Here is a 27462-nt window from a genome sequence, read left to right on the forward strand (position 1 = left end):
GTGTGGGAGGGAGGCTGATGGCTGGGCTAAGTGCCCTCCCGGCCGTGCCCCCCGCCCTGCCCCATCAGGCCCCCCCGCCGCCCCCACCCTCCCCCATCATCCCCCACGGCCCCCACCCTGGCCCATCACCCCCTGCCCCCGCCCTCCCCCATCGCCCCCCCGCCCCCTCCCCCATCGCCCCCTGCCCCCGCCCTCCCCCATCGCCCCCCGCGCCCCCTCCCCCATTGCCCCCTGCCCCCACCCTGGCCCATCGCCCCCCACCCCCTCCCCCATCGCCCCCTGCCCCCGCCCTCCAGAAGCCTTGGGATCAAAGGTGATGAAGGCCTGTTGGCATGGAGGCTGACTCCTGGTCCCCTGCCCACCTCCCGCCCACCGCACTCCCAGGGCTACATGACGTGTGCACTGCATATGAAGCTCTGTCTACTTTCCAGGGTGGGGGTGAGCCCTCCCCACCTCATTTCATGTTTTTAAAGACCCAATTTTATTTTATTTATTTATCTGCAAAACAGTTTTCGACCACATAGCATGTGGGATCTTAAGTTTCCGGACCAGGAATCCAACCCACAGCCCGCATGGGAGGTGAGAACTCTTCACCACCGGACCCTAGGGACGCGCCCGCCCCACCTCAGACGCGGTCTCTCAACCCCACTGCTCCTCTGAAGGCTGAAAAACAAACTCAGTTTGAACAATCTGCAACTTTATTCCAGAGCAGAAATAAGTCGTTTCCTAACAATAAATATAAAAAATAATAAATTAAGGTTCCAAAAAAAAAAAAAAAAAAAAGCCCCAACAGAACAAAATCATTAACACTGACAGAGTAGTAAATGGTGTCTGAGTGGGTCTGGGAATGCCCGAAGCAGGCGCTGTCTGCCCCAAGCCCCAGCCAGGCCCCCCGCTGTACACACATCCTCTCCACAAGGTACAAAATATATATATATATTTTAAAAATCTCCACACAACCAAGCATCCTGCAGGGGTCCCGGGGGAGCAAGAGTTTGGCCCGTGGGGGCTGGGACGGGGCTGGGGGTGGGAGGACCGTGCTGGGTCTTGCCCGCCGAGTGTGGCTCCTCCTCGTCTCGGCATGAGGTCCCTGCTCCTCCTCTGGAAGGCGGGGGTCAGCGAGGCGATGGCCACCGTGGCAGTGGCCTGCGTGGCGATGGTCTGCATGGAGATGGTCAGCAAGGTGATGGTCACTGTGGCGATGGTCACCGTGGCGATGGCCTGCATGGCGATGGTCCGCATGGATGGTCAGCGAGGCGATGGCCCGCGTGTGGGTCCGCAGCCTTGGCGGGGATGCTGGGAACGCGACGGAGTCGCCACGTGCGTGGAGGCCTGGTCAGTCCTTTGTCAGAGAAGAGGCGGTCCCGCCCAGGATCCCTGAGCATCTCCTCAGCTCAGGCCAAGGTATCGTTGAAGATCTCCCTGCAGCAGAGGCCTCAGGATGGTGTCAACAAAGAAAAACTGGAAATAAATACGGTCCCCGGAGGCCCAGCGCGGAAGGAAGCCAGTCCATTTCTTCAAGTATTCTCAGCAGATGGTTTGCGAGGGCTGTCGGGGCTCAGATGGGGACCCCCACCGTGTTCACCTGGTCCTTGAGGCCCAGCAGGCTGTAGGCGATGCGCTTCTGGTGGCCGGGCAGCCGCACCCCAATCCTCTTGATGTCGCTGTGCGGGGTGAGGCAGAGGGGGAGACAGTGAGGGGCTGCTCTGGGGAGGGGGGCAGCCGTGGGAGGGACGGGGGTGAGGAGAGGGGGCGTGGCACCTGGGGGTGGGGGCTTCATAAGGAGGGCCCAGGGCCTGCAAGCCTGCGGACATCAACAAGTTCAGAAATGACAGAGCACTGAGTGCAAGAGGCTTTTTTTTTTTTTTTTTTAATCAAATTGGCACAAAATCCGTATAGTAGATGCTGTTTTTGACCCCATTTTGCAGATTAAAAACCTGAGGCTCAGCAAGGTGAACTGACTTGCCCAGAGGGGCACAGCTGAGAGGTGGAGGAGCTGAACAAGCCAGCTGTGAAGGAAGGCCGTCCCCCCTAGCTGGGTCTGTCCTAAAGGCCCAGCTAAGTCTCCTCCCCAGGCAACACGGATGCCATCGGCAGATGCCAGGGACCCTCGGGGGGACTCTCTCTGCCCCAGGTCTCTTCACAGCCACCGCCTTGTTTCACCCCCACTCCCTCCAAATTCTCATAACAGAGGAAGGACTCAGGAAATCCTTACTGAGGGGCCGTGGGTGCCAGATGCTAAATCGTTTCAGTCGTGTCTTTTTGCGACCCCATGGACTACAGCCCTCCAGACTCCTCTGTCCCTGGGATTCTCCAGGCAAGAACACTGGGGTGGGTTGCCATGCCCCGCTCCAGGGGCTCTTCCTGACCCGGGATCGAACCCGCGTCTCCTGCGTCTCCCGCGTCGGCAGGCGGGTTCTTTACCACTTGTGCCGCCTGGGAAGCCCCCTGAGGGGCCATCAGAGGTTAAAGTCCTGTGGGCCTCTAACAGGAGGGGCTTCCGGGGACCAGATCCGGTGACTAGCTCCCCCTGAGGCAGGGAACCCCGATCTCCCCACCTGTAAAATGAGGCAACTGCCTAACGGGAGGGCGGGAGACCCTGCAAACTGGTGGCAGAGGGGAAGGCAGCATCAGCACTGGCGGAAAGACGTGCCCAGGGGCCCAGGGGCCTCCCCCGCCTCCCCCATGACCCTCCATCCCCTCGTAAACCGCCTACACTCCCAGGAACCCTGGAGCAGACCTTCACTGCTCACGCTGGGAGTTCCCCCCCTTCGCCATCCTCACCCATCAGCCCTAACCCATGAAAACACCCAGATTTTTATGAGCCCTCTCCTGGCTGTAAAGGGAGCTAATTATATGGTGCAAGCAACTCTGGAGATACAACTTTCCCACAGGCTCTGGGAGCCCCTGGAGAAGTGCTGAGCTCGGAAAGGCGGAGGTGTGGGAGGGCAGCCCCGGGACTGCAGCAGGAAGGCCCGAAGTCAGACACCTGGGAGAACTTCCTCACCCACCATGGCAGCACCACTGCTAACCAGCACGGCGGAGGCACTGGAAGAGCATTACTGCTGTCCCCACAGAGCGGCCGACACCTGTGGCCTCTGGCAGACCATCCAGCTTTGTTCCCGCCCCAACCTTAGATTCTGCCTTGGGAGATCCTTGGGCAGGCACCCCCTGGATCAACTGCCATCACAGGCGTGGGGACGCACACGACCGAGGCCACCATTTTCCTGAGCTCTGGCAATGCCAGCCCCCTCCCCGCCGAGGGACTTCAGAGGCCACAACCTCCCCAGTGAGCACCCACTGTGCACTGGCCACGGGAGCCAGGAGACAGGAGGGCAGAGGGAAAGCGGCCTGACCTTTCATCCTCTCAGCAAAGGTCCCCTCAGCATCAAGCTGTGCTGAGGGCACGTGGAGACCAGAAGACCCATCAGCCAGTGCCCCCAGGCCCCGGATGCGGTGGGCCACAGCCCCAACACCACAGAGGCCCTTTGTTGGACTGGGTATTTTTCTGGGGTACAACGCCTATGACTTCCATTAGCTCCTCGAGAATCATTCAGAACCACTCACTAGCCTAGCTAGAATCTCAAGTGACTCCAAAATAGCACGGTGAATGCTCAAGCTGAGAAAAGACAGCCGCTGTGAGGCAGCCACAGGGGCGTCCCAGGTGGCTCGGTGGTAGAGTCTGCCTGCCAAGCAGAAGGCCCGGATTCAATCCCTGGGTCGGGAAGACCCCCTGGAGAAGGAAATGACAACTGGATCCAGTACTCTTACCTGGAAAATCCCACGGACGGAGGAGCCTGGTGGGCTACAGTCCCTGGGGTCGCAGAGAGTCGGACACGACTGACTGAGCACGCAGTGGGACCCCAGGTGACTGAGAAGCCTGCCCCTTGGGACGGGTGACGGATGTGGACTCAGGGCAGGGGAGAGACAGTGGAGCCGAAGTCCACACCCCATCCCAGGAGGGCTGACTTCTGAGAGCAACGCAGAGCCTCCCGCTGGGACCCACAGCATGTGTAGACACAGCCCCAGGGGTTAAAAAGTACTCTGAGGTCCCCCTTTCCCTCATCTAATTGGAGATAAAGATGGAGGCAGCAGCGTGAGTCACACAGGCCCTGGGCCAGAGCACCAGTGAGGCTGAGGGGAGGCGGGGGGAGCGTGCAAGGACTTCCTGCCTTTATCCAGGCCTGCTCAGATCTCAACACACACACCCCCATCGGTCCAAGACAGCCCTGCTCCCGCTCATGGGAAAGAACTGGCCGAGGAGCCCCCGGGGCTATTTCAGGAAGCTTCCAGGAGCTGAGTCTCCTGTAAGCATGTCTCCCTGACCTCAGCTCTGCTCACCCAGCAAAGAGGCTCTACTGTCCTCGGTGGGGCCCCCGGGAGGGCTAAGCAGCCACTCCAGGCTCCCAGGTTACAGGAAGCAGCCGAGAAACCCTGGTATTTGCCCACAGGCTGGGGTGGGAAGCAAGAGAATGGAGAAAAAGGGGAGTGTGACATGGATTAAGCCCCTACTGTGTACCAGGTGGATCATCTGCATTGCACCCAAACAGGGAAATGGAAACCAAGGGTCAAAGATGGAACCTAACCTGACAAAAACCACCTGCTAGGAAGTGGCCAGTGTGGGACTCAAACCCAGGTGTGACTGCAGAGCCCAGGGTCTGGACCCTGCAACCGGCTGGAAACATAAGATACCCATCTCACAAGGCCCTAATGTATAGCACAGGAAACTGTATTCAATGCCCACTGCATTCAAAACCACATGGAAAAGAATACAGAAAAAGAATGTACACACGTACATGACTGAGTCACTCTGCTGTACGGCAGAGACTGGCCCAGCACTGTACATCAACTAAACTTCTATGTAAAAAAAGAAAGACGTCTGTCTCTTTCCTCTGCTTTTCCATGCCTCCCTCCGGTCAGCTGTCTCTGCCTGACTCTCATCCAGGCTGTCCCCTGGGACAGGCCAGGGCTTGCTCTGACAGGCCTTGACCAGCAGGTCAGAAGTCCAGCTGAGCAGTTTTTAGAGGCCTTGGAGAATGTTCAGACAGAGGCCCTAGCCCCAGAACTGTGACCCAGAACTGCAGGGGGCCTGGGTCAGCCCTTCCCATGAGATTCCCAAAACCTCTCAGCCCCAAGGCTCGTTTCCTTCACGACCTTGGACCTGACACAGCTGGGAACTACCACTATTTTTAGAAGCACAAAAGGCCAAGAGGACAGTGTCCTCTCCCTCCCAGGATGGGAAGAGGTGTCTGCGCCAAGGCCGTGTCGGGAAGGGTCCCTGATGCTGCAGCTGGGAGGAGACGAGAGCTCCCGCAGGGCGGAAGCCGGGGCGGGGCCGAAGGGGCTGGCACCACTTGCCACGCCGACCGCAGGGCTGCGAGGCAACCACACGGGGAGCGGTGCCAGGGGAGGGTGGGCAGTGCCCTCCCCTTCTCAAGTCAGCCAGGAAAGTGCAAGGGCTCTGCTCAGTCTGCTCGGCGTCCTGGAGAAGAACGGTGTGCCTCACTGGCTGTGTGACCTCGGGCCACCTGCATCACCTCAGCCTCAGTTTCCCTACTTGTTAAGTGGGGGGGGGCGGCGGGAATAATAGCCTCTATTCACGAGTCAAATAGGGAATTCAACCAGGTGATGGCTGTGAAACAGTCTTTCTTTTCTCAGCTACAAACTGTGTGACCTGGAGTACGCCACGTAACCTCTGAGCCTCCACTTCCCCACTAACGACCTTCATGGTTTCTGACCTCTTGAGCCTGACTGCCCCAGGCTGGAGTACCGCTAAGGGCCATGGAACCCTGGGTGGCACTGTTTCTCACCTGCCCCGTGGGGCTGAGTCAAAGTACGCAAGCGCATGGGCCTCCCCTGGTGGTCCAGTGGTCAGGACTTCACGCTTCCAACACAGAGGGAATAGGCCCAATCCCCGGTCGGGCAATGAAGATCCCACAGGGTGCAGCCACAAAACCCAACTTTGATCTGTACAGTGAGGATACGTGCCCTCCGTAATAGCTAAGTTATAGCAATAAAGCATTTGTAAAAACAAAACCAAGTGCTCAAGCAGAGCTGGTACATGGTCAGCCTTCAACAGATGCCACTGTTACGATTACAATTACTCTTATTTTCTCACCGGAGCCGCAGGTAAGTGCCCAGGATTGCTGGCTGCCAGCCTGGTTCTGCCCTTCCTGCAAAGCCACTCTCCCAGAGAGAGGAGAGAGAAAGAGACGAGGGGGAGAGCAGGGCAGCTAGAGAGAAGCGTGGGCGGGTGGGAGGCCCAGAGGCAGCCTGGGGTCGCGGCGAGGACAGGTGGGGCAGGGCCAGCTCACACTCACTCGTTGGTCATCTGCACCACCTTCTCGATGGTGGTGTAGCCGGCCACCAGGAAGTGCTCCGTGTACTGCTGCATCTTGATGGACTCCAGCCACTCGGACACCGTGCGGAAGGGCACACCCTCTGAGCCGCTGGTGCTGGGCAGCCGGATGGACACCCTGCAACAGCAGACACCAGGCTGCGGGTGAGCCCCCCACCCGCCCCGCCTTGGTTTCCTCGTCTGGGCGATGGGGAAACCAGGCCAGGAGATGCTCCAGGAGACAGCGCTCGGGCAGGTCAGGAGCACTCAGCATCTCCGGCTCCTGCCGCCTCCTGCTTCCACTGCCAGGAGCACCACCAGTTTCCACAAAAGAACCAAATATGAGAGAGTCGGGTCTTCAGAGCCGTGGTCCCAGCCTCACCACTTGCCAGCACGTAAGACACTTAAGTGCCCCGTGTCTGATTCCTCATCTACAAAAGGGGGGTAATTACAGGGCCATCTCCTAAGCTGTCTAGATGAGTTAAAACACACTGAGCGCCGGGCCAACCCATTTACCACGCATGCTGATTGCTTCCGTTAGTATCTCCTGAGCCACCCTGGTCCAGGCTAAGTAACGCCCACGTGTCACTTCTGAGCCCTCACCCCCACCCTTCGCTGCCCACCACGCTGAAGCGGCTCAGGAGGATGCCTGGGGGGCCGCCCTGGACCGAAAGTACAGAACTCACCGGGGGTCAAAATCAGCCAGGGTCTTGAGGGAGTCGGGGGCACGGATGAGCTTGTCCAGGATGCTGACGATGTCGGCGAACTTGGGGCGGCGGGTGCGTTCCTGCTGCCAGCACTGCATCATGAGCTGGTAGATGGCGGAGGGGCAGTCCATGGGCGTGGGCAGCCGGAAGCCGTCATTGATGGCCTTCATCACCTGGGGGCGGGCGGGGTGGTCAGGGTGCCTTCACAGCCCCCAGATTCCCACACAGTGGTTGGCAGAAGGAAGAGGAGCCCGAAACAGAGGGCCAGGCTGTCCCCTGGCCGTGCCTCCTCACAGGGCACCGGGCCGACAGCCATGACGCGGGCCCTGTAGCCAGACTCTTGGCAGTTTCTGGGTGCCTACACCCTGCCCCCTTTAGCCTGCACACTCTTCCCCTCTGCGCCTTCACCTGGCTGCTGCCTTACTATGCCTCAGTCTCAGCCAAGATGTCACCTCCTCTGGGAAGCCTTTCAGGCCTCCTGGTTGCACGAGGTGCCAGGTACTTGTACACACAGACACACAAACGCACACATAAACACACACGCAGGCACATGCTTCCCCCACCCCACTACTCCTTTCTTTGGTCTTTTGCTGAGTGTCAGCAGGGACTGGGCCTGAGCCTAGCACTCAGCCTGACACACAGTAGGCCCTCAACAGACATTCACTGAGCCAATGAAGGGCCGTACATGAAGATCAGCCCCCCAAACTCCTCTCTGCCCAACCCCTGGGGGTTGGGAATGAGTAAAGGGTTAAGCCCAGGTCCAGACCGGGCTGGGCAGGGCAAGGGGGCCTACCTCATGGTTCGACAGCTCCCAGTAGGGCCGCTCCCCATACGTCATCACCTCCCACATGACGATGCCATAGCTCCACACATCGCTGGCCGAGGTGAACTTCCGGTAGGAAATGGCCTCAGGAGCCGTCCAGCGGATTGGGATCTTGCCACCCTGCAGGGACCAGGCCAGTCACGACTGTCCCCTCAGCACCCCTGGGGCAATCCCAGTCAGGGCCACGCTCCCCGGAGACCCAGGCCCCACGTGTGAGAAGGCAAAGGCAGTGCCACCCGAGGCCGCCCGACACTCACACTGGTGGTGTAGGTGGCCTCGGGGTCGTCCTCCAGCACACGGGACAGGCCGAAGTCAGACACCTTGCAGACCAGGTTGCTGTTGACGAGGATGTTGCGGGCGGCCAGGTCGCGGTGGACATAGCTCATGTTGGCCAGGTACTTCATGCCGGCCGCGACGCCCCGCAGCATGCCCACCAGCTGCAGCACGCTGAACTCGCCGTCCTTCTCCTGCAGGGGCACCTGGCCTCAGCCGCCAGCCGGCCACGCCCACCAGGACGCCCCCCCAACCCCGCACCAGCCAGGCCACGCCCACCGAGACCCCCAGCCAGGCCACGCCCACCGGGTACCCCAGACAGGCCACGCCCACCAGGGGCCCCCAGCCTCCAGCCAGGATCCCAGCCGACCTGGGCCCACATCCTCACCCGCAGGAACTTGTCCAGGGCCCCGTTCTCCATGTATTCGGTGATGATCATCAGAGGTTTGTCTGCGGAGGTGCGCACAGGTGTCAGGGCAGGGGCGCGGCTCTCAGCAGAGGCCCTACTGGGGGCCCCAGCGGGTGCCCCTCCCGTCCCGTACGGGTCCCCCACCCCCACTCCGGAGCCAGGACTCACACTTGGAGACGACGCCCTCCAGGCGGATAATGTTGTGGTGGCTGAACTGGCCCATGATGCTGGCCTCGCTGAGAAAGTCCACTCGCTGCTTCTCCGTGTAGCCGGCTTTCAGCGTCTTGATGGCCACAGGTACCTCCTTCTTCCCCGACGCCTTCAGGGTGCCCTTGTACACCTCCCCAAACTCTCCTGCAGGCAGGCGAGGTTGGAGAAGCACTGTCAGCCCAGGTATCAGGTGCTCCCAACCCACCCCAGGCTCCTCCGCGGCGCGCAACCTCACCGGCTCCGATCACCTTCTGCCGCGTGACGCAAGACGGATGGATCTCTGTGGTGAACTTGAGCACAGCCTGGTTGGGGTCCTCGTAGGTGTGGGGGTCCACATAGGTCTTCAAGGGTTTCAGTTGTTCTGGGAGGCAAAGGAGAGGCGGGGTCACAGACAGCTTGGGGAGGGGAGGGGCCCCTAGAGCAGGGGGAGGAGGAGGAGACAGGCCAGGAACCCCCGGGGGAGGCCTGGCTCCATCACAGACAGGGGGCACGAGGACGGCAGGCGGGCAGCAAGGGCCACAGCTCACCTGATTTGGAGAAGTAAACGTCCTCCGAGGACTGGCGTGTCCGCAGGCTCTTCCTCCTGTGAGGTCCCGTGGGAGACCAGACACATAGGGAGCTCAGTGACCCCCTGTGTCAGAGCCTCCTGACCCTACCCTGGCCCTGAGTGGGGGCCTGGTGTCCTCAGGCAGAGGAAATGAGCAAGCCGGCTCCCTCCTTGGCACCTATTCCATGCCGTGGCCTTTAAGTGGCTGTAATGCAGGCTTCCTTAATTAGAGCGCCCGGAGTTTCCTGCCCGTGTGTCCCGAGGAAGTATCGACACGCCATCCTGATGACCACTCTGCCCGGGGCCCCTGGGGCCCCCCAGGCCCCGTGCGGAGCCCTTCACAAGTCGCTGCCATCTTCACACACACACAGCTCTCCAGGCCCTGTGCGGAGCCCTTCACAAATCACTGCATCTTCACACACACACACACACACACACACACACACACACACAATGGCCCCCCAGGCCCTGTGCGGAGCCCTTCACAAGTCGATGCATCTTCACACACACACCCCAGGAGGCAGGGACTAGATTCCTATCAACCTCATTGTCCCTCAGGAAACCGAGGTTTGCATCCCCGTGTCCCGCCTGAGTCCTTGGGGAGCCTGGCCGTGGGTTCCCACGAACCTGCGGTGGATGAAGAAGCCGATTCCTGCCAGCACCAGGAGCAAGACCGCACCGACAGCCACACCGCCGACCACTGCCATGTTGCCAGACCCTCCCGTGGCTGTCGGGGGAGACCAGAGCATGACAAAGGAGCCCCCACACTTCAAACCATGGTGATCCCCCGGTTGTACTTAGAGCCTTAGACACTTGCTGGGTGCCTCTACTACTGAGGGTCCATGAGGGTCCTTATCCCCATTTCACAGATGGCAAACGAGAGGCCCTCCCCAGGGAGCAGAGCAGGCGTGGGGGACCCTCTCCACACTGCAGGATTTGAACTGGGCCTGTCAGTGCCAGAGCCCACATCCTTCTCTTCTCACAGCACAGCCCTGGTTCCCCCTGCCCTCTGTCCTGCCCCCTTCCCAGGCTTGGGGCTGACCAGGAAGGGGGAACTTCTAAGTCCTTTGATCTACTCCCTCCGCCCAGGATGTCCCGGCAGTGTCGGGACGCTGGTCCGGCCTGCACCCGGGCCCCGACTCACACAGCGTCTGGAACTCGTGCACCTTGCTGCCCGCGCCCTGGCCCTCCTGCGTCAGCGCCTGCACCTGCACCAGGTAGACGGTGTCTGGGGCCAGGTCGTCCAGCGTCACAGAGAAGCCTTCTGTGCGCCGCACGTTGTAGCTGTTGGAGTCGCCCTGCGGGTGTTCAGCAGGTGGAAGGACAGACCGTGAGGACAGGGGAGGGCTGTCAGCTCAGCCTGCCGGAAAGCGACTCCAGCTTAGCAGGCTTAGTCGCTGTGTTAGCGGGGTCGGTGCCCTTCTTACAGAGGCTGCAACTGAGGCTCAGTGAAGTGAAGTGACTCGCTCCAGGTCACAGCCAGCAAGTGGAGGACCCAGGACTCAAACCCAGGTCTGCCTCATCTCCAGGACTGGGCTCTCCTGCACCCCCACCTCTTCCAGGGATTCCAGAACACTGCATCTTCTCTCCCATAAACCCCTGCTGGCTGGCCTCGGAGAGGCAACTCTCAGGAATACCCCAGACCCCCATTTCCGCATCTGCAGAGCAGAGCTTCTCCAGACGGCTGTGTCGTGCGGGGAGCATCCCTGTGCCCAGCCCCGGCCCTGCACGCATTACCTTCTTGCGGTAGGTGACCTCATACTTCCACACGCGGCTCTGCTGCAGCGGAGGGATGATCCAGGAGATGCTCAGTGAGGTGGTGCTGCGGCTCTCCAGCTTCACCTTGGGGGGCTCTGGGAGGGACAGTGGTGGCGGGAAGGGGTGTGAGAAGCCACCCAGGGGCAGGGGGCGCCCTGAGGGAGCACCCAGACCCAGTCCCATCCACAGCCTGACCTGGGGTTCTCAACTTCCAGCCCCAGAGCACAAAGCCCCAGGCTGGGGCCCCAACACAGGCTGGCACATCAGGGGTGCCCCATGAGTATTTATGAGTGCATAAATACTAAAAGGAAAGCTATAACCTCTCTATGGACCAGCCTACATATAAGGATTTCTTAAATTCTCTCAACAGCCCTTAAATAACCCCATTTTACAGGTGCTTCCTGGTGGCTCAGATGGTAAAGAATCTGCCCGCAATACAGGAGACCAGGGTTCGATCCCTGGGTCAGGAACATCCCCTGGAGAAAGGAATGGCAACCCGCTCCAGTATTCTTGCCTGGAGAATCCCATGGACAGAGGAGCCTGGCGGGCTACAGTCCCTGGGGTCACAGAGTTGGACACGACTGAGCGACTGACACTTTACAGGTGAGGACACTGAGGCTCAGAGAGATTAAGTAACTCGCCCACAGTCACAGAGCTCAGAAGAGGTTCCAGGGGCCGCGCCTCGGACCACTCTGTGCTGCCTCCCTCTGAGCCCAGCGGAGCTCTGGGTGACCATCCTAGGGAAGTGCCCCCGCCCAGGCGGGTCGCACGGGCACGGCCCCACCCCGGGGCCCTCACCGGTCTGGTTGATGCTGACGCTGGCGGTGCGGAAGCTGCGGGTGCTCACCAGGCCCGAGACGCCGTTGCGGGCCTCTACGGTGAAGGTGTAGTTCATGTGGGGCTCCAGGTCACTGACGGTCACGCTGGTGCGGGTCAGCCCCAGCGGCGGCTCCGAGTAGCGCACACTGGCCTCGCAGGGCCCGCACTCGCCCGACTCGGGCCAGCACTGCTCACAGGAGACGCTGTAGGTGAGGTCCTCGCGGCCCCCGCTGTCCTGGGGGGGCGTCCAGCGCAGCTCCACCTTGGCGCCCATGCCCACGGCCGTGAGGTAGTGCGGGGCAGACGGGGGGCCTGCATGGGGCAGGGCGGGGTGCGGACAGGTCAGCATCAGCCGCCCCCCTGAGCCAGCCCGCCCCAATCACCGGGAGACTCACGCGTGCAGGGCAGGGACAGCGGGTCCTGCGGGGCCCGGAAGTAGCTGTCCTCACACTCGCAGGCGGTGGCGCCCTCGGAGGACGGCAGGGTGTGTGCGGGGCACTCCAGACACGGGCTCTCGGACGCCTCGGGCTTGAAGAACCCCGGGGAGCAGGCTGGGGGCGCAGGGACAGAGTCAGCTCAGCCTGCTCCCAACCCTAGCGACTCCTCCTCTCCCTCGCCTTGGGTCCCCAGGCAAGTCACTGAGCCTCTACGGGCCAGTCTGCTCATCGGCCAGACTGACAACAAACCCTGTGGTAAGCGCCCAGCTCAGGCAGGGGGCCCAGGAAGCTCCTGGCCAGCCTGCTCGAAAGCTTTGCAAACCCACCCCCAGCGGGCTCTTGCAAGAAGCGCCCCACCCCTGTGCCGGGCATTCAAGGCCCGCATCTCAGCTTCCAGCTCCCCAAGAAGCTGCCTGTCTGCTTTCCCTCCTTGAGTCTGTGCAGGCCAGCCTGGCAGGTCCCACCTGGACTACGAGCTGCCTGGGCAGTGACTCTGTCTTCTTCCCCATCTGGGTTTGTTGACTGATCACCACCCCCAGCCCGGCCCCCCAGCCTATCAGCCAGGAGCATCAGGGTGCCAGCTCTGTGGGGGCTCCCGCCACCCCAAGGCCGGACTGCCTTCCTGTCCTGGGGCTGGCCCCCAGCATTTTCTCTGGATCTGCTTTCAGGGACCGAGTCACTTCCTTTGCTCACAAGGGCCGCCAGGAAGCAGCTCTTCCTTCCCTGGTGGCAGGTATAGTCCTGGCCAGGCCGGGGAGGGCCTCAGAAACCTCATTCCAGAGGCTTCTTCCTCCCGTCGCCCTGTCCTGCCCCGGCCCCAGTCCCCTTCCTGGCCCCACAGCAGGAAACTACCCAGACACTGACCACGGCTACCCCGGGGCTGGGCAGCTGCTGAAGTGGCCAGAATGGGGTGGGGGCCCCCAGGGTCCTCTTCCCCAAGCCTACAATTACCGTCCCCCACCCTCAGCTTGTTCGGTGGGAAGACAAAGAATAAGACACCTCTAGCTTCAGTATCCGGAGAAGGCCATGGTGCCCACTCCAGTACTCTTGCCTGGAAAGTCCCATGGATGGAGGAGCCTGGTAGGCTGCAGTCCATGGAGTCACTAAGAGTCGGACACAACTGAGCAACTTCACTTTCACTTTTCACTTTCATGCATTGGAGAAGGAAATGGCAACCCACTCCAGTGTTCTTGCCTGGAGAATCCCAGGGACGGGGGAGCCTGGTGGGCTGCCGTCTGTGGGGTCACACAGAGTCGGACACAACTGAAGCACCTTAGCAGCAGCTTCAGTATCATATTCATCAAACATTGATCCTTGACTCTACATCCAGCCCTACGCACAGACCCCGTGAAAGTGTGAGTCTTCTCAGTCTTGTCAGTCTCTTTGCAACCCCGTGGACTGTGGCCCACCAGTCTCCTCTGTCTATGGGATTCTCCAGGTACGAATACTGCAGTGGGTAGCCATTCCCTTCCCCAGGGGACCTTCTAGACCCAGGGATTACCCAGGATAGCGCAGGCTTCCTGTATTACAGGCATATTCTTTGCCATCTGAACCACCAGCGAAGCCCTGAGACAAAGCCCCTGACCTCAGGGAGTAGGCGCGCAAGACGATGTCCACCAGAAAGGCGTGGGCAAAGGCCCACACGGGTAGAAACAACCTTGGCAGAGGCTCGTGGAGTCAAATGTGGGATGTTTCAGCCGGGGCTTCGGAGCTGAGTAGGAGTTCAGCAGGGCAGAAATGCTGGGAGGCGGAGTTAGCGGTGAGAAAGAGCAAGACTGACGGGAAGTATGCGTGGCTTTGTGGGCACAAGGCTGGAGAGTAGCAGGGAGTGCGTCTGAGCCGCCTCAGTGGACAAGCTTGAGAAAGGCCCTTAATGTCAGATCAAGGAACTGGGACTTTATCCTAGGGGCAGTGAGAGCCATTGAAGGTTTGATGTAGAGAATAATGGTACGGTCAGATCTATGCTGTTGAAAAAGGTTGGGGACAGTCTCCTTCCTTGTCTAGTTCCCTACGTGAGCAGAGGTGGAGAGTCAGGGGAGAGGAATTAAAGGACACCCAGTTTCTAAGGTCTTCAGTGGTGACTCCCGTTAATGACTTTGCTCGCCGAGGCCCGAGGGGACTATCCTGGAAGCTTCTCCCCCTTCTCCGCCTGTCCTACCACGGCAGAATGTCAACACAGGCCCTGAGAGAGCTCGGGCACACACCACAGGGGAGGGGGCTTGTCCAGGACAGCGTAGCCTGGAGCCCGTCACGTGCAGCGACCACTGATTAGGCGGCTGCTCTGTGCAGTTTCTGAACCAAGCACTTGACATTCATTTAGTCATCACAGTAAGTCTGTTATCATACTAGGCACTGTTATGGCTCGTTCCGCTTTGGAGGTGGGGAAACTACTGCTCAGAGAGGTGAAGCACCCTGGTCAAGGTCAACAAGCTCCCAAGATACGAAGCCAAAGCCCCGGATGCCAGACCTCAAAGCCCCCTCCTCTCCCCACAAACATGTCAGTTTGGAGCAAAGAGAAATCAAAGTTCTTAAACAACCCCGAAGAGAGAAGAGAGGAGGCCCAACCGCTTCAACAGCCAGAAAATCCCAAGACTGATTTCCGAGCAGCTAGTGGAGGGGGGAGTGGGTGACGCCTCCTAACACAGGGCATTTCTGTGTCCTTGGGGAGAAAGCAGTGGCGTCACACCCAGGCCACTTGGGAGGGGGTTGGTCGGGCCCGCCAGCGTGACCTCCTACTCCAAGGCCCAAAGGGCTTTGAAGTCTCCAGTTGCATTTAAGGAATCCCTGTGTATTTTGCCTTCTTTCTCATCACTTATCTGTTACAATGCAAAAATAGCTCTCTCCTCCCCCAAACCTACAAGTAAACCTGAGACTTCAGAAAGCTGGGCTCTCAATTCCCCCGAATGCCCTGACTTGTCTGCCAGAGGGGCTTACACCCTGGGTAAGTGCTGGCTGCAGGTGGTCCCGGCCCACGGAGGCGGGGTGCTCAGGGGCCCCCAAGAACATAATCACACCCCCCAGCTCAAGCGCTCAGGCTGGGGAGGGACCCAAGCCCCCACAAGGCTTTCAGCACCTGTAAACCCCACAGGGCCCCTCGCCCCCCATTGGCTGCTCCCCAGGCCTCCAGGCCCCCAGCCCCCCAGCCCCGGGCCAGAGGAGGAAGCGGGAGCAGAGGCGGGCTCCGTTCTTTGGTCTCTGAGCCGGGGGTGGCCTGCCTGCTGCCGGCAGGAAAGAGGGAATTTGGAGAGATTTCCGCTGGGCATGTGCCAGAGAATAGCGGAGAGGCAGCCCCAGCAGGGCATGTGCTGGCCTGACGGGAATGTGCTGCCCCCTCCTCCAGCCGCAGAGCTCCACGGGCCTTCCCTGGGCCCGGCAGTGTGCCCAGGCCCATGCTCAGGGGCCCTGGAGTCCACTGCTACGCCCCCGGGTCTTCCTGATCTTGCAGGGTTGCATTTCCGGGCATTCTGGGCAGACGAGTGGGGAGGACAGGAGTCACACACTGGGTGGTCACACATTCCCAAACATAACTCACACAAAATACCCACTGTCCCTTCACCCATCAGCAAACTCCTATGCATCCTTCAATACCCAGCTTGAGCTCCTCTACACAGCCCTCCCGGACTCGCAATCTCTGGCCCCCTTCTGACCATCAGGGCATCTCTTACTCAATCTTGTGTTTACCAAACAGAAACTGAGCACTTCCTACGTGTCTGGCATGATGCTAGCTGCTGGGAGACCGTGGCAAGAAAAACAAACACCGCTTCTGCTCCAGGGGAATTCACAGCCCTGGCTTTCGGACTCCTTCTGCAACGATTTTGGGTCTTCTGTGAAACAGGCAGCTGGTGGGGTGCAGGAGTGGAATCTGCTCTCTGTGTCCCCTGGCCTGGCAGAGGGTCTGGCACACAGCAGATGCTCGGCTAACATCTGCCGACTGGACGGATGAATGAATGTGAGTAAAGACAGAACCTGTGTGCCCATCACAAACGGGCTCCAGGGCCACAGAAACGAGCGTCTCAGTGCCCAGGAGAGCTGGGGATGGTGCCTGAGATGCCACCTGCCCAGATCCAGATCCCGGCTCTGGCACACCCTGCCAGATCGCCTGGCAGGCGCAGGCCTCTCCAAGCAGGGGAACGGGGGCAGGGTGGCTGCGCCCAGGGGTGTACCCTGGTTTTTCCAGTTCCCGATGCCCGCCCCTCAGGTGGCAGCGTGGGATGACTCAGGGACATACGCCCTCTGGCGTGACGTGACGCAGATCCAGCGGCAGAGCCCCTCCTCCAGGCCCAGCCCCCTCCCCCGGCCGGCGGTGGAGATCCACCTGTGGTCAGTCACCTGCCCCAGCCCAGGCCAGCTGGCCACTCCAGCCCACAGGCACAAAGCCTGGACTTTGCCCCGCACCTGACAGGCAGCAGTTGGCGACCCTGCAAATGCGGGGCACTGACGGCCCCGGCGGCCCCGTTCCCACACACCCCGGGGAACATTCTGTGGGCACATTCCTCCACCAGGCTGCGATAAGCCAGACTCCGCCTCCCCGGCACCAGCCTTTCATCTGCTGTTTGCTTTCCCTGCCTCCTTCCTTCCGTTCAGGGACCCGCTCACCTCAGTGCACCTCAGTACCGGAGGAAGGGAGAGCCCCCCCATGGAGGTTTTGCGCTCCGTGTGAGCCGAGGGCTGGGCGGGGGCGGGGAGGGGGGGCTGCCACGGCTCCAACCCCCATTCAGGCCGGAAGAAACCATGGAAGTAAGGCCAGGGGCACTCCCCTGGAAGGGGACAAACCCACGAGTCACAGGTCACAGACCACCACCCGCTCAGCCTGGGGATCAGCCCCTGCCGTGCTCAGGGACACCCTGCCCCTCACCCAGAGCCACTGCCTGCCTATGGGGTGCCTCCTCTTCAGCTCTGGACCCTGGGCCAGGTCTGGGCCACTCAGGTGCCACCCATGCAGAGGTCACCCCGTCTGCAGATTGCCAGAGCAACCCAGGTTCTCAGGAGGAACCACAGCAGAAAGTCACAGGAGGTAGGCTCTGAGTGCTAAGGCTCCAACCCACCCATTTTACAGGTGGGGAGAACGAAGCCCAGAAGGGATTCACCAAGGTCACATAGCTTGCGGGTAGAAAGCTACACACCAGGGGAATTTGAAGACAGCGCACTGCCCTCCCCGTGCCAGGCCCCAGCTCCCTCACTCACTTCCTCTCCTGGGGCCTCAGTCTCCTCATCTGTAAAACGGGAGTAAGTTGCTCGGGCTCTGGGTTGTTTGTGAAGACAGAGGAAACTTCGCTTGGGAAATGCTCGGCATGGGATGAGGTGTCCGTGAACTGGGGGACAGAGACTGGAGCGGGGAGGGGCTGGGCCCCTCGAGGGAGCAGGAGCCCCCAAGGAGGGACCTCCTGACCCCCAAGCCCCCACCCCAGCTGCTGGACTGAGCCTCTGGCCCAAGCTGCTGGCCACCTGCTCACCTGGCCAGCAGTCCCGGGCCGAGGCACCAGCTGCTGTGCCAGGACAGGAAGGCGAGACAAACGGGGAGACAGAGCTGCCCCGAGGGACGTGGCGGTCAGCCTGAGCGGCTCCAGCGTCCCCTAGGCAGGGCTGGGGGCAGGGGCGCCGGAGGGAAGCGGGCTCATTCCTGACATAGCTCAGCAGAGCGCGGCTGCGTGCCCACCTGTCCACACAGCACCTGGGAGGTGGCTCCCTTCCGCTGTCCATTTAACTCTTTCCTGAGCTCCCTGGGGAGGGGACCTGGGGAGGAACTGGCAATCACCTGGGCCGGGTGCTGGTGACCTGGGGCTGCCCAGCCCCGCTCCGGGCTTGGCTTGCCACCAGTAAAGCTCCAGCGGGGCCTCTCGGCCCACGGCTCTGCGGAGGGCAGGCAGGGGACAGACCCGACAGCTCCGTTTCCTCCGTAACGTGCTCAGGAAGAGCCCCCGCCCCCAGCCCCCTCGCCGCCTGTGCCAGGACCTGCCACCCTGCTGCCCTGAGCGTCCATCCGGGCCGGGCGCTGACTCAGGGATTCCAGAGGAACCGGTCACTTCCCGCCCCGCCTCCTGAGCCATCCTGTGGCCTGGATGCCGCTGCATCGGCTAGATCCAGTCCTGGGGCGACTAGTCTCAGCTGTGTGATGCCAGGCAGGTTTCTTCACCTCTCTGAGCCTCAGTTCCCTGTCTGTGAGATGGGACGGGCAGCAGTCCCTGCCTCTCAGAGCGGCGGCACAGACTTGCAGGAGCAGGTAGATGGAGTGCCTGCCCGGGGCAGCACCGAGCTCTGTAACTGGCTCTCCCCCACCATCAGGGTCCTGGGGGGCTGGGGAAGGTCTGCAGGCACAGTTGCCAGGCTGGGGGGTCCCAACCACACAGAGGGCCCCCAAGCCACACGGAAGGGATTTAGGGAGAGGGACTCCAAGGGGGAAAAACCAGGGCAACAGGTGGCTGGTGGTGCGGAGGGTCCCCCGAGAAAAGTCAAAGATTCCGGTCCTGGAAACCAGGCCTCCCTCCTGGGGCAGCTCAGCTCTTCACAAACAAAGCCTGAGAGGCCTGACGCCCCGCTCCTGGGGAAGGAAGCCCGACCCCCCTTCCTGCAGAGACACCCCCCCACTTCAACTGTCCACTTATCACGGCCGGGCCTGAATCACCAGCCTGTGGAAAGTTTTCAGCTGCCCCCCACCCCCCGCCTGCATTCCTGTGTGAGGATGTCATGGGGAGGAGTCTGCTTACCCAGGGCGGCCTCCCCCCAACCCCCGCGGTCACTGTCTGACCCGGGGGCGAGCACCTGAGGTCACCACAGGCAGGGCCAGCTGAGGAGCAGAGGGCAGCCGGGAGGCCAGAGGGCGGTGGGAGGGCCGGGCAGAGACCGCGCCACAGGCAGAGCGGCTCTGAGCAGACTTCTCATTCGGGGCTGTGTTAGGCAAGGTTCTGAGGACTGGCTCTGAGAGGCAAGTGCAGCCCGTGAGAAAGGGCTTCAGAGTCCTCCAGGCCTGAAACCCCGCAGGACCCACGGTTGCTAGGTAAGAATACAATCTGCTAGAACAGTTGAACTTCTCAGTCTTTTGATCAGGAAGCCTGAGGCCAGAGGTAAAGAGACATTCACCAGAGGTCGGTATGTGTAAGTGCAGGCCCCGAACCCCCGATTTCTCAACACCCCGCTTATCTCAGCAAAGAAGCTCCCAGAGCCTGCCAAAGGTCGGCACACATTCCACAAATGCCCTGCCCCACAGCCATTTCCAGAAAAGTCACCACTGAAAGAATCCACGTCACTTCAGCGCGTTCCGCTATCACAGGCCTGGCTGTGCCAAGCCACGGCCTCCGGATGAGAGCTCAGGCCCTGTCCCCAGAGAGTCTGATGATGCCAGCCCCCTCGTCATCAGCAGAAGCCCCAGTGGGCAGATCCGGGTCCACGGCCTGGGGTGGGGCAGGCAGTGAAGCCAGACCGGAGCACCCTCCCAAGCAGGCCTTTTTCAAACAGCTCCTCGGGGGATTGTCACGGGCAGCCAGGGGAGGCACATCATGGGTCCACTTCACTCACCTCCAAGAACCAAAGAGGGGCCTGAGCCCCAGCGAGATTCAGTGACTTGCCCAGGGTCACACAGTGAGTTAACAGAGAAGAAACCGGCTCCCGGGACTTAAGGCACTGTGCCCACCGTGCCGCTTCATAATAGATACTCAACATAAACTTCTGGGATGAACCAAAAATAACAATCACACTTAAAAACACTTCTGTGTCAGACACTGACCTAAGCATTTCATGAGTATTAAGTCACCTGACTGTCATAACAACCCTAGGAGATGGGCACTGTGCTCCCATCCACCGTGCAGATGAGGAAGCCCAGACGCAGAGCGGGTGAAGAACTTGCTGAAAGTCACACCGCTAGATGCACAGCTGAGACGTGAACTCCAGTATTCCTGTCTGGGGTCTTCCCTGGTGGCTCAAACAGTAGAGAGTCCGCCTACAATGCGAGAGACCTGGGCTCGATCCCTGGGTTGGGAAGATCCCCTGGAGGAGGAAAGGGCAACCCACTCCAGTACCCTTGCCTGGAGAATCCCACGGACCCGGGAGCCTGGTGGGCTACAGTCCACGGGGCCGCAAAGAGTCAGACACAACAGAGCGACTAACACTCTCACCTCCATTCCTGCCTGAGAGTCTTCACTCACATTCTCCACCCTGTCCTTTTCTCAAAGGATTCGTTCTCATGAACGAGTGAATCCAGCCTAGGAAGCCTCAGAGATTTCCACTAACAGAACCACCACGTGTCAGAGCGAGGACCACCTCACCAAGGTCCCCGCCTGCAAGAGCGGAGACTAGAGCCTGGGAACACGGCCTCCGCCACAGCCCCCTCACTCACCCTGGCAGGCGTCCTCCACCTTCTCGTAGCCTGCCTGGCACAGGCACTGGCCGATGGGCACCAGCCACTCGCCATCCACAGCACAGTGCATGCGGGGCTCCTCACCCCCGGGGGGCACCACGGCATGCTCCACGCAGTTGCCCGCGACGGTGGCCAGGGCGGGCGCGTCGGAGCCGGCAATGGTCTCGGGGAAGCGGGCCAGGCCCTTGAGCAGCTCAGGGCACTTCTTGTAGTAGACACGGACGGACAGCAGTGCCACGCAGGCGCCCACGTCCTGGAAGGCCAGGTAGAAGCCCTTGCGTGTGAGCGGCCCCACGGACCGCTCCTCCACATTCAGCTTCACGTGGCGCGCCTCGAAGTCGCTGCTGCCCGTGATCTCATCGGGCGCGATGGTGTCGATCTTGGTGAACTGGCGCTTCTGGAAGTTGGTGCCGTAGTCCACGTCCGACTCAGCGTAATAGAGGTTGAAGGTCTCCTTGCAGGAGCTGGCGCCCCCGGGGAAGCTGTTGCAGTCCCGCACGGTGAACTTGAGCTCGATGAAGATGCGCTCAGCCTCCCCCCGGTAGACCCAGTTGGTGCGGAGCCAGTTGTCCTGGTCGCCGGCCACCACGTTGCACACGGAGTACATGTAGATGGGCATGTCGTTCATGATGTTCTGCAGGAGGTCCCACTGCGCGGGGCGGAAGGGGAATGTGGGCAGGGAGGCGGGGGCCCAGCGGAATCAGCCAGGAGGCGGGCCGGCGCCGGGCTCTCCGGTTCCCGCCCTCACTCTCGGGTCTCCCTCACACGTTACCAGTGGCTGAACTGGATCTGACCCCTTGGTGTCGCCCCTGATGCCAGTGCCAGGGTGCTAAACCCCTCTATTAGACAGTGAGCAGAGGGCGGAGGCTGGGGGTCCCGCATGACCTCAGGCAGATGGCTTTAGCTCTCTGAGCCTCACAGTCCCCATCCTGCCATGGGGGCCAGAGCCACTTCACAAACTTGCTGCGAAGATGAAGGACAGAACGTCTACCGAAAGCTGAGCGTGCTGCCTGGTGTGGGTGGCGGGCACACAGGGCCACTGGCATCATCACCATCATCACGCACTGCGCAGACGCACGCGAGTGGCAGAGGAGGGGCGGGTCAGCAACAGCAGCTGAGTCCGCATCACTACTCAGATGACTGCTCAGCCTCCCCCAGGAAGGCTTCCCAGCTTGGACCACGGCTGGGGTGAGTGCTTCCCCTGGACTCCCACGGCCTCTGCCGTCTTAGCACCCACGTGGTGACAACTACATCTTGCTGCCACAGCAGAGTCTGAGCTCCTTAGGGCATTTCTGCATCCCCAGGGTCTACCTCAAATACAGTAGGTACTTGGGAAAGTATTTGCTGAATGAATGAACATAAGTATGAAAAAAGCGGAATGGGCCAAGGAGAAAGGCTTGGGCTGCACTGTGCGACCTTGGCCTCAGATGCCCTTGGGCCTCAGTTTCCTACTCCGTGTCATGACTCAGTTGGATGACATTCCAGGATCCTAGAAACCTGCTGACGTTAAACTCCAGGCCTACAGAGCTAAGGTGACCAGGGGCCAGCGCCCAGCTCACTCACAGATCTGGCCAGCAATAGAAACGGTCTCGAGTACCCCCTGGCGACAGCTCAGGCTCCAGAACAAATTCAATAAGGGGGAAACCGAGGCCCAGAGCATCAGTATCCTCCCCAAGCCCACACAGTAGTCACACGCAAAGCTGGGGAGAGGACCCTGGGGTCTTGCCCACCCGTCCAGGACACAGCAGGGAAGGGCGAGGGGAGGGGAGGGGAGGGGAGGGGAGGGCAGGGGAGGGGAGGGGAGGGCAGGGGAGGGGTGAACTTGGTGGGAAAGAGACAAAACAAACTCAGCCTCAAGCAGGAAAGGGAAGCAACAGCTGGAGAAGCAAGGAGAGGGGCCTGGCCGGAAGGAACCTGATCTGGCTTCCGGGGCTGTGGGGACCTGAGACCACGTTCCCTGTCTCTAGCTCATCCCTCATCTCCTGAGCCAGGACCTCAAACACAGGGGGAGCCTCTAACTCTTTCCCTGCCAAGAGGGGCATGGAGGGAGCCAGAGGGGGTTCCTCCGGGCGTCAGCCTTCTGGGGCATCTTGGGGTCCTGCTCTGCTGGGCCTCCGGCTGTCTCCCAGCTCTCCCTGCCTCTCAGGACCCTTCCCTGCCCTCTCGCCCCAGCCTGCCTAATCGCTGAGAAACCTGGATTTAAACACTGGCTAAGCCATCGGCTCTGGGCCAGGCCCCATCCTCCCCGGGGCTCAGCTTCCCCGTCCCCAGGCCCCCACCCACCCCAGACAGCTTACCCCTTTGCCATACGGGTGTGTGAGCCAGCCGAGCTCCCCTTTAGCCGCAGCGAAATCCAACAGGACAACTGGAAGAGACGAGGGGAAGCTGGGTCAGCTTGGAGGTATCTTCAGGGCGCAGGCCATGTGGGAAAGGCAGGAGCCCCCGGGAATCCCAAGCGGCCTTAAAGGCTTCCCCAGCCCCCAGAGAGACCCCCCCACTCAGGGTCAGCATGGCCAAGAAGACCCATCTTTCCAGAAGATGGGGGGGACCCAGGGCCCCCGGGGAGGGAGGGGACCTCGTCACAGTCACAGCGCAGGATGGGGGAGGACTAGGCCTCTCCCTCCAGCCACACCGCCCCAGCTGGGCAAAGAGGGCAGAGCTCAGCCCAGCAGGGGGCAGTGGCCAGGCCTCTCTGCCTGCTTCCTGAATAGGCCCCCTGCAGCAGTTCACACGCACGCAGGTCTTGGGGGCACCCTTATCTGCTCCAGCCACATCCCCCACCCCACACACATAGCACAAAATACCCTCAACCCCACAAAGGCCATACAGATGCAGCACACGTGTGTACATGCGTGTCTCCTGGCCCTCAAGAGGAGAGAACTGTTAACAGGTGGGAACGACTCCAGGAAGGGGAGTAGGATTGCCGGAAGGGTGTCTGCAAACTGATCTTCCCACCACAAAGGCCACAGAGCAGGCAGGACAAAGCCCTGAACCCACGGGGCCTCCAGGAGGGACCTACAGACACACATAGCCGGTGAGGCCCGGCCCTGGAGAGCCGTTTCCACTGCCTCCGTCCCTGACACCCTGGCCACTGACCTGCCAGAGGTGTCCAGGGACTGAGATGGAAACCTTTAAAGGGAGCGTCCAGGCCCAGAGCAAACAGCTGCCAGGACCTCACTGTCCCCAGAGAGGCATCAGAATTCGCAGGAAGGACACGTTGCCAGGGGCTTCCCCAGATCCAGCCATGCCCTCAGGCACCTCCCATTGCCCACCCCTGGCTTTGCCAGCCTCATCGACTGCACTCAAGACCCCTGGTGCAGCCTCCTGCTCCATTTCCAAGTAATGTCCAGGCAGCTACCAACAGAAGCGACCCTCCCCAGAGGATCTGGGGCCTGGAGAACAAGCAGGGACCCTCTGTAAGGTCCCCAGATTCAGAGGAAAAGCCCCGAGGTGAGGGGTCGGGGAGGGACCTAATGCTGACTTCTTCTGGACTCTGAAACATGAGGAACATGGCCCCAAGAAGCAGCATTCCTCAAGGCCTGGACCTGAATGCCTCTCAGGGTGGAATCCCAGGCAGGTGGAGATGGAGCTGATTTAGACAGATGCGGAGGATGGGGAGGGGAGCCTGGGCAGACTCTGAGAAACGCTTTGCTGAGGGCAGACCACCCCACTCCCCGGGGACTGGGAGCGGAGCACTGCCAGCTGACTGCTGCTGACCCGGCCAGGCCCTCCAGGAAAGGCCCACAGGGCGGCTGGGGAGAGGAAACCCGACGTGGCACAGCCCGAGGCTGAGGGGACAGGGGAGGGCGGCTGGGGGGTGGGCAGGGGCAGGGATCTGCTCGGACATGCCCAAGGCCCAGGCTTGGGAAATTCACTAAGCCCACTGGCAAATGGAATGTTCTGGCTGCACAGGAAGGAATCTGGGGGTTCCTGGCTCCACCCCGGGTAAGTAGGAGGACAAAGGTGAGAGGTCCTCAGATCCGGACGCCCCCCTTCCCTAGAGGGGTGGGAAGCTGCAGTCTACACTCCTGGGGGAGAGGGCTCATGGCTCCCAGGTGCTGAAGGGTTAACCTGGCACAGAGGGACCCCCACGACCCCTGCCAGAGCTTGCTCCCCTTCCAGCCCGAGACCTGCTTTTAGAAATATCACAGGGCTCACTGGAGAAGAAAAGAAGCCTTCACACAGGAAGGAGCCCCCTCCCTCCCGGGGGAAATTCCCTAGAGCCGATCACCAGGAACTGGCGCCCGGCCCCACCCTGACGGGTGGCTTCTCCCTGAGCCGCTTCCAGGGACCCAGCTGGTACGGCCGGGAGCCCCTCCACGGGCCCTGAAGGCTTCACCAAGGCCTGGGCGAAGCTGGGCTCATCCAGGGGCCCCGGCTGGATCACTCCACCCCCAGAAAAACCTTCTCAGTCTGAAATTCCATCACAAATATCAACCCTGTGGGTCCACATCGCTTGAGAGCTCTTTACTCAAAGGCATCACCTCCCTGCTCTCCCCATCCCTCCAAAGGAGACAGGCTGGTTCCTAAAGAAGCGGGGAGGCAGGGGACTGGGGCTGGGGGGCAGGACGGGGAGAGGAACGAAGAGAAAAGGGGACCGGGACAAAGGGCACACTGGGCCCTTAGAGAGCCAAGACGCCAAGGGCTCCCAGGTCTCGGGAGCGCTCTCCAGCCCACCTCCCAGCTCAGGCCAGCAAGTCCTGCAGGTACTCTCACGTCTCAGGAAAACCCAGCCCAGGACCTGGATGCAGGGGCCCTGGGCTCTGGAGCCCAAGAAGCCAGATGTTCAGAGCTAACCCTCTGGAGACAAAGGGCTCAGGCCCCCCTCAGGTTCCCCGTTTGTAAAAGGACAGACTCAGGGGCTGCCAAGAGTTTAACAGGCTCCATGGGGCCTCCTAAGGCAGCCGGGTCCTGCACTCACTGGGAAGGAGGAGGGAGAGGACAGCAGACTGGGTGAAGGTGGAAGGGGCTTATGTCTGCACCCCTGACCCATCTCCAGGCAGAGCCTCCACATCCGTGGAATCCCAGCTGGGGCATCTCTCCTCCACCCCTCACCACAGGCACAGCTCCCTGCGGAGGCCCTCACAGGGACTCTGGGAGCCTGAGCAAAAACTTTCCCTGGTCCTTTTCCTCCCCCATGCCACGCACATCGGGGTGTTGTGGGCGCTAGTCATCTAGGCTAGGGGGGCTCGACAGCGGCCCAAGGGAAGGCTGCAGCACAACCATCACCGGGGGCACTAGTCCTGCCTGGTCCCCCTACCCCACCTCCGGGGCCTTCGGGAAAGGCCTGCAGTGAATGCGGCTGTCTCCCTCCTTCCCTCCAACCACAATCCCCCAGAAGGAGGACAAAAGGGTGGGGTGGGGGGATACTGAGGGTCACAGAAGAGCCCACCCACTCAGCCTGCAAGCTGGGACCAGGAACCCCGACTGATTAGGGGCGGGGACAAGATGCCGCCCTCACCCTCACCCCCAAAGAGTTCCGGCTCGGGCCTCTTTTACTCCCAACTTGGAACAGCAAAACTTCCAACCCCAGGTCGGGAGGCGGAAAAGGAAGGCAAGGCTGAAGGAAACTTCTCACGGGGCCCGGGTTTCCTCTGCACTTCCCTCTGGTGGAGCCTGCGGAAACCTCCTCTGCCCCCGCGGGCGGGCAGACTTTCTCAGTCGGAAACTGAAGCCGGCCTCGGCTGGGTGGACTGGTGGACAGGAAGCGCCTCGGCCAAGGGCAAGAGCCCCCGTCCGCTCCGCGACCCCAGCCGAGGCGGTAACGCCCCCACTCACCCGCGGCCCCGCCCCGGGCGAAGTCCGCGCGGCCCCCAACCCAGCGCGGCGGCAGGGGCGGGTGACTCAGTCCCCCACCCCCGGGTGCCCGGACTCCGCGGTGGCCCTGGGGTGCCGGCTCCACACCTTGGCAGGCCGCGCCCCCACCTGCTGCATTTCCTGGCTCTGAATCACCCCTCGCTCAGAACTCTTGACTTTGGGACTTCCTGTCCGCACTCGCGGCCCGGGGACCTGCCCCCCGAGTCCTGGAGTGCGGGGCGGGAAGGAGGGCTGTGCGTGGGCAAACTGGCCCGAAACTCCCCGCGAGCTCTCCTCCCCGACTGGAGGCATCACGGGGCGTGGAGAAAACTTCAGGGAGCTGGGGCTTCTGCAAGGGTGTCCCTGCCGGCCATAGAGCCCCTCCCCAAAGTGAGTGGCCTCCACAGAAACGCCTTCTCCGCAAAATCCGGGCAAGAGGGTTAGCGAATTCAGGTCACCACGAAGTTGAGCCCCCGGAAAGACCCCCGGACACTCCTGCTCCAAGAGACCCCGCGCCCTCGCCGGGACGCGTTCCTGAAGCCTCGTGGCCGGCGCCGAGTCCGTTTCTCTGCGGCCTCTGAGCCCCGCGCCCGGGCCCCAGCCTCTTAGTACTAGGAGCGCCTACAGCCCCGAGTGGGCTGGGGCGGGGGCCCCAGACTCTCCCGGCTCGCAGCCCGCGAGCCCTCCGGACCTCAGCACGCCAGGACTGGAGTTTCCGAAGTGGCGCGCGTCCCGGCGCGCCGGGCTCGGGACGGAGCAGGGGCCGGGGTCGGGCCGAGCGCACTTACCTTCCTTGCCCTGCGCCGCGGAGGCCGCGGCCAGCGCGCAGCCCCACAGCAGCGCGAGGCAGGCGGGCGGCGCCCGACGCCCCATGCCGCGCTCCTTGCTCTCCGCCCGGCTCCGCACCCCGCTCCGCACGCACGCCCGCCGGCCCAGGTCCGCCTCCCGCCCGCAGCTTCCTCCCGCCCGCCCGAGAGCTTAATGCGGGCGGAGAGC

General features: G+C 61.5%; 1 protein-coding gene across 2 annotated transcripts; it reads right to left on the minus strand.

Annotated features, from left to right (window-relative positions):
* Positions 1-700: 700 nt before the first annotated feature.
* EPHA2 (EPH receptor A2) lies at positions 701-27453 on the minus strand. Of its 2 annotated transcripts, none has more exons than XM_070381796.1 (17): positions 27255-27453; positions 22968-23035; positions 20650-21319; positions 12279-12434; positions 11863-12195; positions 11044-11159; positions 10451-10604; positions 9934-10033; positions 9287-9342; positions 8995-9120; positions 8718-8903; positions 8529-8590; positions 8125-8334; positions 7838-7987; positions 7024-7217; positions 6321-6476; positions 701-1664 (listed from the first exon to the last, which is right to left on the minus strand). In XM_070381796.1, exons 1-17 carry the CDS (start codon positions 27337-27339, stop codon positions 1559-1561), a joined length of 2928 nt encoding a protein of 975 aa, XP_070237897.1. In that variant the 5' UTR covers positions 27340-27453; the 3' UTR covers positions 701-1558. The 2 variants fall into 2 exon arrangements, with proteins under 2 accessions (XP_070237897.1, XP_070237906.1); XM_070381805.1 differs by lacking the exon at positions 27255-27453 and adding an exon at positions 26138-26160.
* Between the last annotated feature and the right edge of the window lie 9 nt (positions 27454-27462).

Source organism: Bos mutus, chromosome 2 (assembly GCF_027580195.1).
Source record: "Bos mutus isolate GX-2022 chromosome 2, NWIPB_WYAK_1.1, whole genome shotgun sequence".
In the NCBI taxonomy this organism is placed as follows: domain Eukaryota; kingdom Metazoa; phylum Chordata; class Mammalia; order Artiodactyla; family Bovidae; genus Bos; species Bos mutus.